The sequence below is a fragment of the Silene latifolia genome, chromosome 10 (assembly GCF_048544455.1).
Source record: "Silene latifolia isolate original U9 population chromosome 10, ASM4854445v1, whole genome shotgun sequence".
NCBI classification, from domain to species: domain Eukaryota; kingdom Viridiplantae; phylum Streptophyta; class Magnoliopsida; order Caryophyllales; family Caryophyllaceae; genus Silene; species Silene latifolia.
Window position 1 is genome coordinate 11,103,154 of NC_133535.1, and position 18,364 is coordinate 11,121,517.

The window sequence follows — 18,364 nt, forward strand, 5'->3', positions numbered from 1 at the left end:
TAATTTCAATTCATTTTTAGTTCAGTTCTATCCAATTTAAATTTGTTCAGCTTTAGTTAGTTTTGTTCAGCTCATCTCTTCATCAAATCAACTCTTATTCCGTTTACATTCAGTTCACCTTAACTTCATTCAGTTTAGTTAATTCAACTCAACTTGATTCAATTCAGTCTAACTCGTTTCAGCTGAATATACATGGACTAAGTTTGATCATATTCATTGAGGGAACCTTTTTTATTTTCTCTTAAGGTTTTTTCGATGAGAAATTTTGCTTGAAAAAGACACAACTCGCTAAAAGTAACTCGTGTTGGATTATTAATAGGAGAATAAGAGATGAAATGTAGAAAGTCCAATATATCACTCAACGACAACGACGCTTTATTAGAATCAATTTGGATCATCTCTATTACTTTTTTTTTTCCATTATCTCTTAACGATCTAGATATTTTTTGAAATAATTTAACGTTCCTAATTTTAAGTAGTTGATGTTGATATATAGGAGAAATAATATATTCCCTCCAACCCATAACAAAGGTTACATTGACTTTATCACACTTGTCAATGTGCGTTTTGCAAGTTAAAATATTTTTAGTTACACATCATTAAAAAATTTAAAAATTTGATATTTTTATAACATTTATGACGATAAATCAAATAAGATCATCTCACATAACTATATTTTCTCTTATTTTTGACTATTATACAAAATAGTCAAAATAGCAATTCCATGTTTTTTTTTCAAATAAACGCACTATATCGTGGGCAATTAGTCACACTATAAACGGATATATCCGTTTAAAGTGAAAGACGGTCAAATATACTTAAAGTGGTGACATTAAAGTGGATGGTCCGTCTATAACTATAGACGAGTTATAGACGGAATATCTCCCGTCTATAATGAGAATTTGTGTATCGTGGGTGGGAATCGAATCCTCCAACTATATGATTGGGCTATGCTCTTACCACTTGAGCTAACCCTTGTTCTCATCAGCTAGTCTTGATTGTGACGGGCTAATTCCGTCACAAGCTTGTGACCTCTCACAAAAAGGGAGAGGGGACAAGGTGGGGCATCCCCCATGTGCTTCCCACTTACCTCTCAATGATTATTTTGTGAGAGAAAACGGTATCCGTCACAAGCTTGTGACGGATATCGCCCGCCTTCAATGAGATTTTATGTGTTCTCGTATTTTAAAATATGTAGCTCATATTTTAATTTTACATTTACTATATTCCGAGTATATAAAGTCTTTACCCAGCTTAACCCATTGAGACTTGAACTGTAAAATCACACTGCCGAAGTGACGGACAGTAGAACAACCTGGAACATTTTCTACAGCAAAAAACTCCACCTTTTACTAATTACTACCCTAAAAAAACATTTAAATCTGGCAACTATATACCTAACCAAAACAGATCCTGCGGACAAGAGAGATAAAGAAAAATCAAAATCAAAATCAAAATAAAAATAATGAGAGAAATAACATTTTCCACCCATTTGGCATTTAGTTATTAAATAAATAAAATAAAATAAAATAAAACCAAAAAAGAAAAAGAAGAAGAAGAAGCAGCTTTGTGTTATTCATATATATATACCTTCATTCTTCGATCTGCAAAAAATAAAACCCCACCATTTTTCCTCCTAGAAATTCATTAATTACCAAAATACCCTTGAAGCAATGAGGATAAGAAAGAACGCGACAAGGGTATTTGATGGAAAGAAAAGAAGTTCATCTTCTTATTTAATTTGTCAGCTGAATCGACCTCCTTGGGAAGACGACTCTTTTTTCAGCCAGGTACATTTCTCAGATCTATTTTTACCATTTTACTCTTGTATTTTGCTGTTTATATGAGTTACTTTATTGTTGGTTTATTATTATTTGTAGGGTTTATTTTATTTGTGCTACATTTCTAGGGTTACTCCAATAATAATCAGCCAACATTGTATTCATCTAATAATCAGCTGTATAATCCATAAACTCCATTAATGTTATTCTAATTTTACTATTACTATAAAAATTATACTGGGTTGTGTTAATTTTACGATATTAATAAGGTGATTATCGTTTTTTTGGTAAATGGACGTGGTTTAATCAGGGTTACTGGGATAATGACTTACCTCTTCATGGTACCAGCAGCTGTATTATTTCACCTCCTGCTTCACACAGGTTATTACTTATTATCCTTTATTTCAAATTATCTTTGTGTTTTTTTGATTCTAGGGTTTTTATTTTTAGGGATGATAATGTGGTCTGAATTTCTTGATTCGTTGTAATTCAAGTTAGAAATTGAGTTTAGGTCTTTGTTTCGGAATGATAATGTGATTTGAATTTGTGTTGTATAGTTTGATTTGTGAAGAGCCGATGGATTTATCGTTTGAATGTGTCCCCGAGCGGGAGAATGGTGGCGGTGGAGATGACGGCGGAATAATTGGGGCAGGTGATGATTGCCCGGTATTGTTGCTTACAATGGGCAGCACTGAGCCGACCCCACTTGATATGGTGTTGCCAACCCCGGCCAGCACCGTTTTGCCCAAGAAGCGGGGTCGGCCTAGGAAATCCACCTCAGCTGCATCAGCTGATAACATTGGTAGTACCACTAATTGTAAAAGTAACAATAAGGGTAGTAATAATAATAATAATAATAATAATAATAATAAAAATGATGATAATCCGTATCAGTTTTATTATTATTCGGGGTTTGGGCCAAGCTGGAGCAAACGAAGGGGAGAGACCAAGTTCAATTCGGTCCCTCAACTGGATAATTGCAATATAATGGATGATGACGATAACAAGGACAACAACAATGGGCATGAAATAGAGTCGTTTAAGAGTGTTATTGATGCTCAACGAGAATTGGATTACATAGAAGATGAGGAAGATGAGGAAGAATGGTATGGTGGAGGACGGGCTAGGAAGCCCATTAAGGCTAGGTCACTCAAGTCTCTAATGTGATCAAATGTTGTACCAATGTGTTTGTAGCTTGATATATGGAGAGTATTCGGCGTCGTTAGTTGCTACCACAAGGTTTGCAGTTTTGTCAGTTTTTTTTCTTTTAGTTCAGCAAACTATTGTGGAAAGCGTACATCATTGTATTTTATTTTTTGGTTTTAATTTGTGGTTTTTAGGGAGGTAAAATGTTGTTAAATCGTAGTTAAACTTGTAGCTGAGAGGATAACTGAAGATAACGTACCATTGTAGGATTGTAGCAATTAGAAATTGTTTTAGATCTCCGCGGTGTGATAATGACTTGGCTGTTGGCTATTGAGTATGGTCGGTATTGAAGTTGCGGCTTGTGAAACGGGTTAGTCATTGTGGCTTGCCCATTTTCGTCAAACATGTAGTTCATATGTCGCTTGTATGGCGCTGTGTATTTTGGTCATTTACGATGATAATTCATCCTCCTTTTATTAGGAGTTTTATGATGTTTATTTATTGTGGGAGATGCCAATTAAATTACTTGATCAAGAAAACGTATTTATAAATACCGTTTCTTGAGAGCGCATGTGCTTATAGTATTAGGATTGGATAAAATTGCGAATTATAACCTCATGGTCGATTTACATAGATAATAAATAAACGCGTTATAATTAATTATTTGTACGTAAAATTTTGCTTAAATATATTTTATGTCTATCCTATGACTCTTGAGTCCTCGAATTATTTTGATAGTAATGGTTTCAGCCGATGCTTAATATTGATACTTCATTCAACTTGTCCAAATTAAGAGTGAATTAAGTTGGGCCCAATTAATCCAAAAACGAATATACAATCATTTGTAGCCCAATCTTTCTGTTGCGCTGCCCCAAGTCTCAACGCCCAAAATAAAGGCCTCTTTGGGTCGTAAAGCCCAAATGTCAAACGAACCCTCAAACAAAGTGATCTATTTTATCTTGAAATGGATAGACGATTATAATTAATTAAGTTTGAACATTTTTTATTGAGGGAGTCTTTTTAATTTCCTCTTAGTTTTTTTCAATGAGAAATTTCGTTTGAAAAAGAAATGGTTCGCTAATAGTAACTCGTGCCGGATTATTAATGGGAAAATAAGAGATGAAAAGTAGAAAGTTCCCTAAAACAATGCGTGTATTGTTTTTTTTTTTTTTTTGAAAGTAACCCCAGTGGGGAAACACTATATTAATTCTAAATCACGATCCGCCAAACAAACAACATCCAACGGAATCGAATCTGACCGCGCACGTCGGCCCTATGTCCACGGTCCGAAGTCCGAAGTGAGCAAGTTTATGAGCTACCATATTGTTTTTCCTACGCGTAAAAGAAAAGCACACACTATGAAAAGAGTTACATAATAAGTAAATATCGTCGTAAACCAGCTGCAAATCACTCATGTCACTTGTCTTCCGCTGCAGAGCCTCGACCACCACCGCACAATCGCTTTCGACTTCAATGTTCAGCTGCTCATTCCGTATTGCCTCATGCATTCCATGCCATATACCCATTGCTTCCGCCATAGCCACACTCATCTCACTTCGTTGTTGCGTGACTGTACACCACCTCACTCTCCCATTCTCGTCTCTACCAACACATCCCCAGGCCACCCCACTCCTATTCCGTCCAATTCCGTCCAGAACCGCCGCATCCACATTTACTTTCACACTCCCCTGCTTCGGTTTAGTCCAGACGCCCTCTTCCCTCCTCCCCTTCTCCTGCCCTCCCCTGTCTGCACACTGAGAGGCGCTCATCTGCATTTCCCAGAGCAACTCCCTCACTCTTCGTGCCACCCGAACAATTCCTCCCCCTTCTCCCTCGAACACCAATATGTTTCTATCCTCCCAGATTGCCCAGCAGCTCGTCATAAACTCTGTACACTCCCTCATACCCATCCCCTTAATCATCTCTTCTGCCCAGTCCCTCGTTGTCCCAAACCCGACACCCTCCATCCTTTCCACTCCCAGCTCATCCCATATTTCCCCCACCCCACCACAATCTCGCATCGCATGGAGACAAGTCTCCACACCATAACGACACCGTGGGCAAGTCTCATCCGTCAATTCCATTCGGGCCGAAATATTTCCTCTCGTGGCAATAGCATCATTACATAATTGCCAAAAAAAGACTTTTATTCGGGGCAAGACCGGAGTGCTCCATATTTTGTTCCAAATCCACCGTGTTTTGCTTGACTCGGATTGTCCTTCCTCTACATTGCCATCTCCAATTAGCCGTCTATATGCCGACCTTACAGTGTAATGGCCATATTTCTTTAACTCACAACACCATTCATCATGTGGTTTTGAAACACTAATTCAAATTTTCCGAATTCGATCACATTCAAAAGGTATGAAGGTGGATATCAGCTTCTCCTCATCCTTCCTCAACCCATCCTCATGAAACAGCTCATGGACCCTCATGTCCTCATCGTGGTTCCCTCGGGGAGATAGGACCCGTCTGGTTTGGGTGTCAGGTATCCATGGGTCAGACCATACTTGAGTTGACATGCCATCTCCTATCCGTTTCCTCGCCCCTAGCAGTACCACCCTTCTTGCAGTCCACACCCCTCTCCATAAGTAGCTAGGTGCATTACTCAATTCCGCATTCATGAACTCCGTATTCGAGAAGTATTTGCCTTTGAGAACCCTGGCCATGAGACATTCGGGTTGTGTGATCACCCTCCACGCTTGCTTCCCCAGTAGAGCATCATTGAATTTCTCGAAATCGCGAAACCCGAGTCCTCCTTCTCCTTTGGGATGGCACATCTTTCTCCAAGCAACCCAAGGTATCTTCCGCTTCCCTCTTTCTGAAACCCACCAGAAACCCGAGACAAGTGACCTAAGCTCGTTGCAAAAGTTTGACGGTAGTTTAAACACACTCATGGTATAGGAAGGAATTGCTTGGCCGACCGCCTTTATCAATGTCTCCTTGGAAGGAATTGCTTCTGCTTGACAAAATTAATTGAAAAGGTTCGCTAAAATTTTGGTTAAATAAAATATTTAGGGAAACAAAACCTTATTAGAAAGGTGAATTTTGATGGATTTAATGCTTACCTTGGAACAACTTGGTTTTTCCCTGAAATGTAGCGCCATTACTTGTGTATTGACCTGGGCTTACACGAATTGGCTTCGGCAAGCTCGTGTAGTAAACCACAAGAACCGGCTCGTGTTTCTACGCAAATGGGTCACATTAAAAAAATTATTTTATTTTATTTTTTACAGTTGTGTTCATCTCATCGTACTAAGTGATTTGAAAAAAGGAAAAAAAAAAAAAAACTCGCCCCAATCAGACCCCCAAGCGAAAAGCTATTTAAATTTGTTTCGTTTTATTCATCATTTGTTTGTTGTACTTTAAATCGTTTTTGTTAGTAATATGATCGTCGTTATTAATTATCGATAAATAACATGAACAAAAACTCGTTACAGAGTTGAATGGAGGGGTATACGTTTTTACAGATCTTAAGCCATTGAGAGTTGAGAGTGTAAAATACTAAAATTACACTAACTAGTTGAACAACCGAGAATTTTTTTACAGCAAAAACACAACCTTTAATTTTAGGGTAATGATAAATATAACTCACTGGGTTGTATTTAAGAAACCAAAAGAGGAAATAAATTCTTAATATATGCATTGATTGTATTGGTTAATATGTAATTTAGTTCTTAATTCCTAAATTAATACCCAAATTAAAAGATATTTAATGTTTAAATACAACCCACTGGATTGTATTTAGCATTACCCTTAATTTTATTACCCTAAAAAGCCATTTAAATATCGCAACTATGCCTACCCAAAACAGATCCTGAACCTCTAGACAAGAACAACAAAAAATACAGGAGAGAGAAATAACATTTTCCACCCATTTACTTATTAAATTTATAAAATAAAATAAAACCCACAAAACAAAACAAAAACAACAAAAAAAGAAGAAGAACAAGCAGCAGCTTTCTTCATATATACCTTCATTTTTCGATCTGCAAAAATAAAACCCCACCATTTTTCCTCCCAAAAAATTCACTAATTACCAAAGTACCCTTGAAGCAATGAGGATTAGAAAGAACGCGACAAGGGTATTTGATGGAAAGAAAAGAAGTTCATCTTCATATTTGATTTGTCAGCTTAATCGACCTCCTTGGGATGACGACTCTTTTTTCACTCAGGTTTTTATCTCAGATCTATTTTCACCATTTTATTGTTGTATTTTACTGTTACTTTGTTATTGGTTTATTATTTATGTAGGGTTTATTTTTTTGTGCTACATTTCTAGGGTTGCTTCAATAATACAGTAATAATCAACTGTATAATTCATAAACTCGATTAATGTTACTCTTCTTTATTATTATCATCCAAATTATAATGGGGTTTTGTTAATTTTACGAGTATTTTATTTCTCATGCATAATAATATTAATAATGAGATTATCGTTTTTCTTGTAAATGGATGTCGTTTAATCAGGGTTACTGGGATAACGACTTACCTCTTAATGGTAGCATCAGCTCTAATACTTCACTCCCTGTTTCAGAAAGGTACATACTCTTTCATTTGAAATTATCGTTTATTTTTATGATTCTAGGGTTTTTATTTGTTAATTTGTTCTAATTCAAGTTAAAAATTGATTTAAGGTGTTTGTTTTGGTTAGTTTATGTAATTTGAATTTGTGTTGTATAGTCTGATTAGTGAAGAGTCCATGGATAAATCGTTTGAATGCGTGTCGGAGAAGGAGAATGGTGGCGGCGGAATTGGGGCCGGTGATGATTGCCCGGTAATGTTGCTAGAGATGAGCAAGGAGGAGCCAGCCACACCTCCTACGGTGTTGCCAGCCCCGGCTAGCGGTGTTTTGCCCAAGAAGCGGGGCCGGCCTAGGAAATCCACCTCGGATTTATCTGCTGGTAACAAAAACAATAGTAACAATAGGGGTAGTAATGATAATCCGTATCAGTTTTATTATTATTCGGGGTTTGGGCCGAGCTGGAGCAAGCGAATGAGAGAGACCAAGTTCAATTCCGTCCCTCAAATGGATAATGGCAATGCTTACAATTGTAATAGTAATAGTAATAGTGATGATAGTATAATGGATGATGACGAAAACAAGGACACTGGACATGTAATCGAGTCGTTTAAGAGTGTTATTGATGCTCAATGGGAACTGGATTACATCGAGGACGGGGAAGATGAGGAAGAATGGTATGGTGGTGGCCGGGTTAGAAAGCCCATCAAGGCTAGGTCACTCAAGTCTCTAATGTGATCAACGGTTATACCATTGAGTTTTTAGTTTACATTGTTATATTTTTATCTGAATCGTAAATGTAATTTTTGACGGAGTCAGTAGTGCTAAAAAAATGTTGCTGAGTCGTAAATGTAATTTTTGACGGAGCCAGTAGTGATAAAAAAATGTTACTGAATCGTAGTTAGGAATCTTAGGATGTAGTGGACACATAGAGGCATGAATGTTAATGTAGTGAGAAAATATTTGATTGGAAATTGGTTAAGACTTGTCAAATGAACAAATAATATTATAATATTATATGCTGGCATAAAGTTGCGGCTAAGTGAAGACAGCGTGGCTCGGCATTTTTTTGGTCAAACTCGTATTCCTTGTCTAGTTATGAGGTATGAGGGTATTTTTGTCTTCTCGCTTTTTTGCTCGATAAAGTTTTTTGATACAGTAGAAATTAAACGACCTAATTGATACTCGGATAATGAATTTGATAGTAGGTTTTTGTGTTTACAATCGCGTTGCTCGGATAATGAATTTGTGGTCCCATCGTGTGCCAAAAATTAAAGACTTATCCGGTACAAACCCGCATTTGGTCAGTTTTATCTCAATGGTTAAGGTGCGTAGAGTCTAATACTCCGCGTACCTTTGACCTTAGAATTTAGAAATGAGAATAGCATTCACTTTGGGTTGCTTAGACTAGGTGAATTAACGCGACACGATTAACCTGATTTGAAAACGTTGACTTGAGATTCGATATTAACCCTAATTACAGCCCACAAATGTAACTCGAAACCTGAATTGTCTCGACCCGAATATGGCCCGAGCTTTGTCAACGCATAGTTAACACCGCCCGAAATGACTGGATCCGAAATCACCTAACCCGATAAAACATAACTCAAGTTAGAGTTGGCCATCAGCTCGGCCCGACCCACTCTTAGCCCATTATTTTAGGCGATATGACCTGTCCCGGCCCGCCATTTTAGTAAAAAAAATATACACGTGCCCGCCAGCCCGACCCGACCTCCATCTATCACGGGCCTAGCCCGGGTCAAATATACTCCCAGCTTGGCGAAGCCCGTCCCTCCCCCTAGCCTGGCCAATTCAGGGCTTGGCCCGCCCCCGCCAACCCGCCCCCGGTCCGAAGATAGCTCTAACTCTAATTAACCCAAATGGACATGAAATGAGTAATATAAAATCTCACTTAACATTACTTAAGTTAAAATAAGAGAATTAATCATCAAGACTAAACTATATTTGAGTAATAATCTAAAATATACTGTATTTTTTTTCCTTAATAACTCAACCTGAAATAACTCAACCTGAAATAACTCAACCCGCTTGCAGCTTGACCCAAAAATGACTAGACCAACAAACACGAAACAAACTCGACTGAACAACCTGAAAATGTGACACTCTCAAACTAACTTGATCCGAACCCGACACAACTGAGCTGTTTGACGGGTAAATAAAAGTTAGGGAGGGTATTTCTTCGGCGTCGAAGATTTGGTAATCGGCTATGTTTAATGGATACAACTTTGCTTGGGCTATGGATAATTTGGGCCCATTGAAATCCATTGTTATTTTAGACAATTTGAGCTTCTGTTGTAACTTGAACGCATTATATCAAAACGGATTCCGTCGGACTAATCGAATAAACAAGAAACCATATAAATTAGTTAATAAATTTGCGAAAAAATAATTTATTTTAAATAGTTGTATATTTTATATTAATGACTTATAGATGAAATGTGCTATTTACCATTTTACCATGTTGCCCTCTTTTATGTGCACCAAAGGTAGTTGTTTCGAATCCCCGTCATCAAAAAAGAAAAAAAAATACAAAAAAGTAGTAAAAATAATAACCATGAGAAGTAAAAATACTATATACGGAGTAGTAAATGAAATGTGCTATTTACCCTGATCTGTTGATAATTTCAAGCCTTGTTGCATTGGAAATCTAGCAGAAGAACACTCCTCCATTTGCAAATCTTTTAGAATGTCCATGATGTACTTCCTCTGATTTATCATCAAGCCATCTGCAGTCCTTGAGATTTCCAGACCCAGAAAATATCTCACTGGACCAAGATCTTTAATAGAATAGGCAGTATGCAGCTTTTGCTTGACTGTGTCTATTTCTGTAAGTGAAGTACCAGTGAGCAACACATCATCTACATATACCAATGCAACTGTAAACGAATTATCAGTGTCATTCTTTTTTGTAAAAAGTGAATAATCATTCTTGGATTGAATATAACCAAGACTTTGTAGAAATCTAGTCAATTCCTTATTCCATTGCCTAGAAGCTTGCTTAAGTCCATATAAGGACCTCTTTAGCTTACAAACCAGACCTTGTCCCACCTCATAACCTTCTGGAGGTTTCATATAGACCTCTTCATCCAAAAAATCGTGCAAAAATGCATTGTTAATGTCCAACTGAAATAATGGCCACCCCTTTGCTGCAGCAATAGCCAATAAAGCTCTCACTGTTGTAAACTTTGCAACAGGAGAAAAGGTGTGTTTATAATCCTTGTCCTTGACTTGGTTGAAGCCTTTGGCAACTAACCTAGCTTTAAATCTTTCCACAGAACCACCAGGTTTGTATTTGATCTTATAGACCCATTTGGATCCAATGGCCTTGTGCCCTGCTGGTAGAGGAACAAGCCCCCAAGTCTTATTTGCTTCTAAAGCTTGTACCTCCTTGGACATGGCTTCTTGCCATCTAGGATCTTGCTGAGCTTGTTTAAAATGATATGGCTCATGTTCTAATACCACATTGTACATAGAACTCACAAAATCTGGTGGACAGTCCTACAAGGATTCCAGAACCGTGGCTTGAAAAACTGAAGCATGTACATGTCCAGTACTAGAATGCTGCCCTGGTAATTTAAACTGAAATCCTCTCAACCTTGATGTCAATTGAGTTGGTCTAGATGACTTTCTCACTGGTTCAGGCTGTTGAGGTTGATCTTGATGTGGAACAACATTATTATTAAGTGTTGATTAGATGATAGTGCATTCTCAGGATTCTGAGAATTTGTTGTTGAAGGAATAGGAATAATAACTGTTGAAGAAGCAGGGTTAACCAGATCACAAGTTGTAATCTGTAACTCCTCATATGACTTGTCCTTTGCAAATGGAAAAACCTGTTCTTTGAATACCACATTGATGTGGCTAAAGTCGTATTACCAAATCAAAGTAAAACTATCTCAGGACTAACAAGAATAGCTAGTGATAAGACAGGTATCGAATCCACAGGGAGGCGGTAAAAGCTAAGTCTAAGGGTATTTAAGCTGTCTAGAAGTAACCAATTTCGGGGGGTTTTGTTTTGAGTTGATTCTAACAAACTAATTGCAAATGTAATGAAATGATGAATAACAATAATATTGAAAGTCTAGGAATTAGGTTCACTAGGTCAATCAGTCGGGGATTATCAATCAATTACTAATTCTATCAAGTTGTTTAAGGTCATAAGATCGGTCGACTCCATTATGCCCTTTAGATCGACTCTAATATGCGGTCGCTATGATTAGATACTCTCTATTTGATTGTCGCAGCCTATATCAATTCTAACCCGGTCGGCGATAGGATCGATTCGCTACACTAATTAATAACTCAGGCCTCAAGCGATTAACTAGAAGAATTACAACAATCAAACAACAACTTTAGCGATACCATTAGCAATTAATTGACTTTCCCTTTTAATTAACCTAGATCCCCTTCATCCTAGATGAGGGGATTAGCTACTCATGACAATAATAACAACAACAAACATGATTAAAGATGAAAACATAATTGCAAGATGAAAACAATAATTGAAGAACATAAAACAATGATTTAATTAAAGAGGAAAGATTAGTACCATACAAAAGGAAGATTAGGGTTCTTCCGAGAGTTTTCCAGCAATACTTAGCAAAATATAACGTAAGTTTACAATAAAACCCGAGTCTTTAATTTATAACAAAAGATTAACGTTTTAGGAAATTCCGAAATAAATCCGCTGAAAGGATCCTCGATCGAGTCGAGGTGACTCGATCGAGTCAGAGGTGCTCGACCGAGTCAGCAGTGACTCGATCGAGGAACTAGCTCACAGGTTCCTTCTTCTCTACTTTGACTTCCAGTCTTCATGATTCCTCGTTTCCCGTGCCATGCTTCGTGTATTCTTCTATGCCGTCTCCGCCATGCCAATCTTAGCTTGATCATACTCATAACGAGTCATTTCTGCATCAAAACATAAAATAGCGGCAGTATCGACAATTCATTGAAATAAGGCATATAAATGATATAATAGGCACGAAACGGTATGAAATATGATGTAAAGGGAGCTATAAAAGTATATATGAAAGTGATACATCAAACTCCCCAAACCAAACCTTTGCTTGTCCTCAAGCAAAGCGGTCAGAACAAACAAAGAACAACAAACATATGGTGAATGAATAACTCGTGAGCAAATGTCTAGGCACATACAAGACTCAAATTGTCCATATCTATAACAAAGTAATGACCGAAGTTGTGCTAATAAAACAAATTCAAAAGCACGGGTAATAGACTCACGCAGCTCTTACTCAAGATGTGACATGATACCGAGACTCAACCAAATGCCTTTCAACCTTGCAAGACCATTTTGTCGGATTCTCGCGGTTTCACTCATGCACTCATAATGGGTGAGATAAATGTAAGATAGAAAGAAGTAAGACTCTCACTCAACTTATGAGATATGCATGCAATCTAATGTGATAAGAGATTCTCCAGCTAATACGCATTCACGAAACAGACCAAGTACATGTATCAAGGACAGAATGGTGGTAAAGTGGCATGGGTATAGAAGTGGCTTGTGCAAAAGCACGTATGGATATGTGGGGCTCAGACGGTAGTCGCAGCGCTAAACCAATAGCCAAATCTAATAAATAAAACAAACATCCAACTGGAGAAATAATCTCAACTTTGACAACATATGAGAGAAATGAGGAAGCTCTCCAAATGTGCATTAGACTCCAGAAATTACCACACACGACCTCCTAACATAAATCAATGAAGCAAACATTATTCAACTTTTCTTCTTTTTTTTTTCCTTTTTTTTTTTCGAAGCCTTTTTCTCTTTTCTTTTTCTGTCTCTTTTTTTCTTTTTTTTTTTTCTTTTCTTTCTTTCGAGACTTTCATTTTTTTTAGCTGCTTCATAATACTTCTCTTTTTTCAACATAAGAGGTCACACAATTGTTACAAAAAGAATAGCTACTACCCACATGACAATAAAAGTCCCAACCAAAGTAGCTATAACAATAAGGCTCCAACAACTGCGACTGTCCCGAAAAGGGTAGGCAAATTCTAGAATGTAGCTAAGAAATAGGATATAAAATGGCTACATGGTTCAAACGGGCTAACAAAACTGGGTGATGTAAGGCTTATTTGAACAATAAGAATCGCCTATCCACATGTACTTAATCAAATGAACGCGCAAAAGCTAAGAAACTAATGTCACACTTATGCAGTTTGATATTACATATACCACAAGGAGACCACACTCATTAGCCTAAATAACAATGAGACCGGTTTATTAATGTTCCCGGCCTAGGAAGCTCTAAAGACCTCAGAAATTTAAGTGGTTTACCAACAAAATAAAGTCAAGTCTACTCGGCATAAGGTATATTGTGACGGTCAAGACTCGAGTAAAGAGCTTTGGTCATCATAGCTAACAGGTCAAAACAATGTACATGGACAACTAGATGAGACTCAAATGCAAAGACAAAGCAAGTTATCATCATTGCTATACAATTCACCAAGACTCGACTCAAAATAAACAAAAATAAATAAAAGACATGTTTTTGGATTTTATAATTTTTCAATTTTTTTGAATTTTTGATTTTTTTCACACAACAATAAATAAAAGCACACAACAGAAATAAACACACTCCCCCAAACCTAAATGTCACAGTGTCCTCATCGTGACGCCTACAGCATAGCAGTCACACAGAAATCCAGCAACCTATGGGACACAGCTAACAAAGGGAAGAGGGGAAAAAAGAAATGCAATAAAAACAAAAAGAAAGGTAATACCAGCTGTAATGTAGTAGCCTCCCCCAAACCAGCTGGAAAGAAGAGGGATGTAGTGACCAGCTGTCACTACTGGGCTCCAGAACCATCATCAAAATCATCAATATCAGCATATAATGTCATAAGCTCAGGATCAGGAACGGCGCTGCGGCCACGGCCTCTACCACGAGTGGGTCTCCTAACACGGCCTCGACCACGAGTGCCTCCAGGAGCAGCAGCAGTGGAAGTAGAAGCAGCAAACTGGCCGAATGGGCCTCTCTGGGAACAAGGGACGCCGGTGTCCTCCCCGAAAACAGAAGTAGGCTGAGGGGGAGGGACTGGAGTGTAGAAAGGACGGCCTAATGCACCAAACTCGGTGCTAAACTGCCCAAACTCCGTAGGAGTCACTCCGTAAAGATGAAACACACGGCTGTCGTCACCAGGAGTAGTGTAGTAAGAAGGTGACACACCGCCATACCGTCCCCGTGCTAAAGTCATAGCCTCCATCTGTTCCCACATCCTCCGCTCCGTCAAAGCGGTGTTGATGCCGATGCATCCTCACTTCCCGTTCAACGACGGATCAAAATGGTAACCGGGAGCGTAGCACAAGTGGGATAGGTGAAGGAGGTGGAGGAGGAGCGGGCTGGTAGGAACCTGGCAAATGGGTAGTAGGTGCACGACGTCTCCGGCGCCGCCGGTGGTAGTAGTAGTACTAGACCCGGGAAAAGTAATCAAAAGATCCTCGGGAATCGGATAAGTAACGGGTGGTGGCCGCACCACGCCCTCTCTCCTCGAGGGGGTCAACAGTAGGCAAACGGGCGCAAGGAAGAAGCATGTATGACTCACCGCGGACCCTCCAGTAATGGTCCGTCCCATTCTTAATATCAATATAGGAAATATCATAGCGAAGGTGGTCGTCATCAACAAGCGGCTCATAGTCAGCCATGGGCTCATATGGGTCATCACCCTCAAAGTCACAAACAGCCCTAGCAATTTTGGTGACAAGAGCACCACAGTCAAGGTTCCCGTACCGCCCAATCGCCCTATCAAATGCGGAGCAGACAAGAGCAGGGGGAGAGAATTGGAATGTCTCCTCCCTAAAAGGATTCAAGTAACTAGCAAGTATTAAGACCTCAATAGTGGAGGTCTTGCTCTTATCAGTCCGACCAAACAGCAAATAACTCAGATACCTCAAAAACAGACGAAGGCAAACGTGTTGGACATCTAACAAAGCCATGGCACTAACGTCCGCATCCATATAACCAGTAAACAATGGAAAATAACGAACGGCAGACAACCCACCAACACCATACAAGTCCCCTTCAGTATGCTTATCCAACTCCAAGATTTCAGAAATACGGCCAAAGGTTAAAGACCGTTCAACATTAAGCAAACGAAATCGATTAGGTGATCACCGGGAAATAAGTAAAAGAACTCGTAAATTCAAGAGTAAGGGCGGGGTAAGATAACTCGTGGAGCGTGAAAAGACCCTGCAACCCGATTTCATTAAACATGCCAAACATAATGTCGTCTATCTTCAAAGTGCGCAAAATTTCCCTATCAACACAACGAGTGGCACTCATAGACTTGGATAACAGATACACAAACCTGTCCTTCTGCACTTTGTCACGAAATTCGATAAATGGATAATCGTCTAAGGGAGACAACTCATCCTCCGAAGACACAATCTCCTCAGGAATGACTTCGGGTTGTTGAACCGGTGCTCTCCTTTCTCTAGTCCGCTTATTTCCTTGCCTAGAAGTCGACATTGTCTACATAAGAACGAGTAGAAAATTAAACTCCAACAATGTCACAAAAACAGTCCCGGTTTTGGCACTATTGGGTCCGAAAAATCAATTTTTAAGACTCCAAATGACAATGAAAGCATCCAAAAACTTAGGGGAACATGAGTATATATCAAATATTGAAGATTCCAAGCAATAGAATACAATTCTAACCAATTTAATGCAAAATTTCTACCCGGATTTTGAAGAACCCTAATTCCCAAATTAGCAAATTAGGCATGAATTTCAACAAGTAAGGGGCTAGAAAGCAAGGAAATAGCAATTGTATACTAGCAAGGGAAGATTTAATACAATAAACGCAAGATTTAAGCATGAAAAATCAGAATTTTCGAGACAAAGAAAGACCAAATCGTGACTTACCTGAGCAATTTAAGCAATAGAATGTAGAAAATAAGCACAAGAGAATGATTCAATCAAGTAATAAGCAAGTAAGCACAAGTTATATGTGAGTTTTGATGATGATTGTTGATGAATAAGGGGAGAATGAGTAGAAAAGGAGGTAGAATGCAGGAATGACACACGAAATGAAGAAGGAAGTTGAAAGAAATAAGAGTAACAAAAGCATAAAACCGGTGAAAATCAAACGCGGAACCCGGTCTGTTTTGGATCCTCGATCGAGTCGCATGTGACTCGGTCGAGGAACCAATTTCAAAAATACCCAACTCTCGTTTGAAACTTTTCTAAATTCAGCACAGGTTCCTCGATCGAGTCGCAAGTGACTCGATCGAGTCGATAGGTTCCTCGATCGAGTCGCCATTGACTCGATCGAGGAAGTAAGCTTGGGCTCCTTTCTTCGTTCTTTGTTACTCATAGCTTCAAATCCCGTCAAAATTCCTGCAAAAGACACTTGAAAGCATATCAAGTACCCTCTCCTCGCCTCTCAAAGTTCAAAGAAACATAAAAACAAAAGCAATATGCGAATTTAAATCCTAATTACAAACTAATGATTTACAAAATCCGAGCTGCCTCTCGGTAGCGCTGGTTTTTGCGGTCCCGCACGACCTTAATTCTTCATCAGTGAGAAGAATCAATGGGGAAGAGGTCAAGAGCCTCTATGATCCCCACGAAAGCACCTTCATAGTACGTCTTCAAGCGTTGCCCATTCACTTTGAAGGTCTCTCCCGTGTCGAATGCAAAGGTGTAATCGACCCAAATTTGTTCACATCGAATGTGAACGGTCCAGACCATCTACTCTTCAATTTACCTGGAAACAAGCGCAAACGAGAGTTAAACAAGAGAACTTTCTCACCAACATGAAATTCTCTTTGCAAGATATGCTTGTCATGCCACTTCTTCGTTCGCTCCTTGTAAACTTGAGCACTATCATAGGCATGCAGTCGAAATTCATCTAGCTCATTCAACTGCATCAGTCGTTTCTCACCCGCCAGTGAGGGATCCATATTCAGCTCTTTAATGGCCCACATAGCCCTATACTCAAGCTCCACAGGTAAATGACAGGACTTGCCATAGACAAGTCGGTAAGGTGAGGTACCAATCGGCGTTTTGAAGGCAGTACGGTAAGCCCACAAAGTATCATCGAGCTTCCGACTCCAATCCTTTCTATTCTTGCTTACCACCTTTTCCAAGATCTGTTTCAGCTCTCTGTTGGAAACTTCTACTTGTCCACTGGTCTGAGGATGATAAGCCAATCCTCTGCGGTGTGTAACGCCATATTTCTTCATGAGAGAATTGAGATGACGCTCGTTGAAATGCGTGCCTCCATCACTAATCACTGCGCGAGGCACTCCAAACCGTGGAAAGATAGTCTTCTGAAACAACTTAACAACAGATTTAGCATCACAAGTGGGGGTGGCAATTGCCTCCACCCATTTAGAAACATAATCTACAGCTACTAATATGTATTGGTTCCCAAAAGATGTAGGGAACGTCCCTTGGTAATCAATGCCCCAAACGTCAAAAATCTCCACTTCTGAGATTCCAGTTTGAGGCATCTCATGCCTTTGCGAGATATTGCCAGTTCTTTGACAAGCATCACAAGAACGGACAAAGTTAGTAGCATCCTTAAGGATAGTAGGCCAATAAAAACCCGATTGCATTACCTTAGCAAATGTCCTAGAAGGACCATGATGACCACCATATGAAGAAGAGTGACAATGAGAAAGGATGGCACGTACCTCACCCTCTGGGATACATCGTCTGTATATACCATCAGCACACTCTCGGAATAGGTAGGGATCGTCCCAGAAGTACCTCTTCACATCATGCATGAACCTCTTCTTCTGCTGATAAGATAAGTCAAGAGGAAGTGTACCTCCTACCAAATAATTGGCATAATCTGCAAACCATGGGGTATTTGCAGCTACAGCTAGAAGATGGTCGTCTGGAAAAGAATCATCGATGGGCAAAATCTC

The 18,364-nt window shown here is 39.0% G+C and overlaps 4 protein-coding genes across 4 annotated transcripts; 2 read left to right on the top strand and 2 right to left on the bottom strand.

Moving 5' to 3' along the window:
- The first annotated feature begins 1,487 nt into the window (after window positions 1–1,487).
- On the top strand, window positions 1,488–3,019 carry LOC141605095 (uncharacterized). Its single transcript, XM_074423733.1, has 3 exons — window positions 1,488–1,790; window positions 2,092–2,162; window positions 2,339–3,019. Exons 1-3 carry the CDS (start codon window positions 1,674–1,676, stop codon window positions 2,946–2,948), a joined length of 798 nt encoding a protein of 265 aa, XP_074279834.1. The 5' UTR covers window positions 1,488–1,673; the 3' UTR covers window positions 2,949–3,019.
- Window positions 3,020–4,141: 1,122 nt separating this feature from the next.
- Window positions 4,142–4,948, bottom strand: LOC141607091 (uncharacterized). The gene has a single exon (XM_074426451.1). The coding sequence runs from the start codon at window positions 4,946–4,948 to the stop codon at window positions 4,142–4,144; it is 807 nt and encodes a 268-aa protein (XP_074282552.1).
- A 309-nt stretch (window positions 4,949–5,257) lies between these two features.
- On the bottom strand, window positions 5,258–5,824 carry LOC141607092 (putative mitochondrial protein AtMg00310). Its single transcript, XM_074426452.1, has one exon. It carries the CDS (start codon window positions 5,822–5,824, stop codon window positions 5,258–5,260), a length of 567 nt encoding a protein of 188 aa, XP_074282553.1.
- Window positions 5,825–6,849: 1,025 nt separating this feature from the next.
- LOC141607079 (uncharacterized) lies at window positions 6,850–8,271 on the top strand. Its single transcript, XM_074426442.1, has 3 exons — window positions 6,850–7,102; window positions 7,398–7,468; window positions 7,611–8,271. Exons 1-3 carry the CDS (start codon window positions 6,986–6,988, stop codon window positions 8,185–8,187), a joined length of 765 nt encoding a protein of 254 aa, XP_074282543.1. The 5' UTR covers window positions 6,850–6,985; the 3' UTR covers window positions 8,188–8,271.
- The last annotated feature ends 10,093 nt before the right edge of the window (window positions 8,272–18,364 follow it).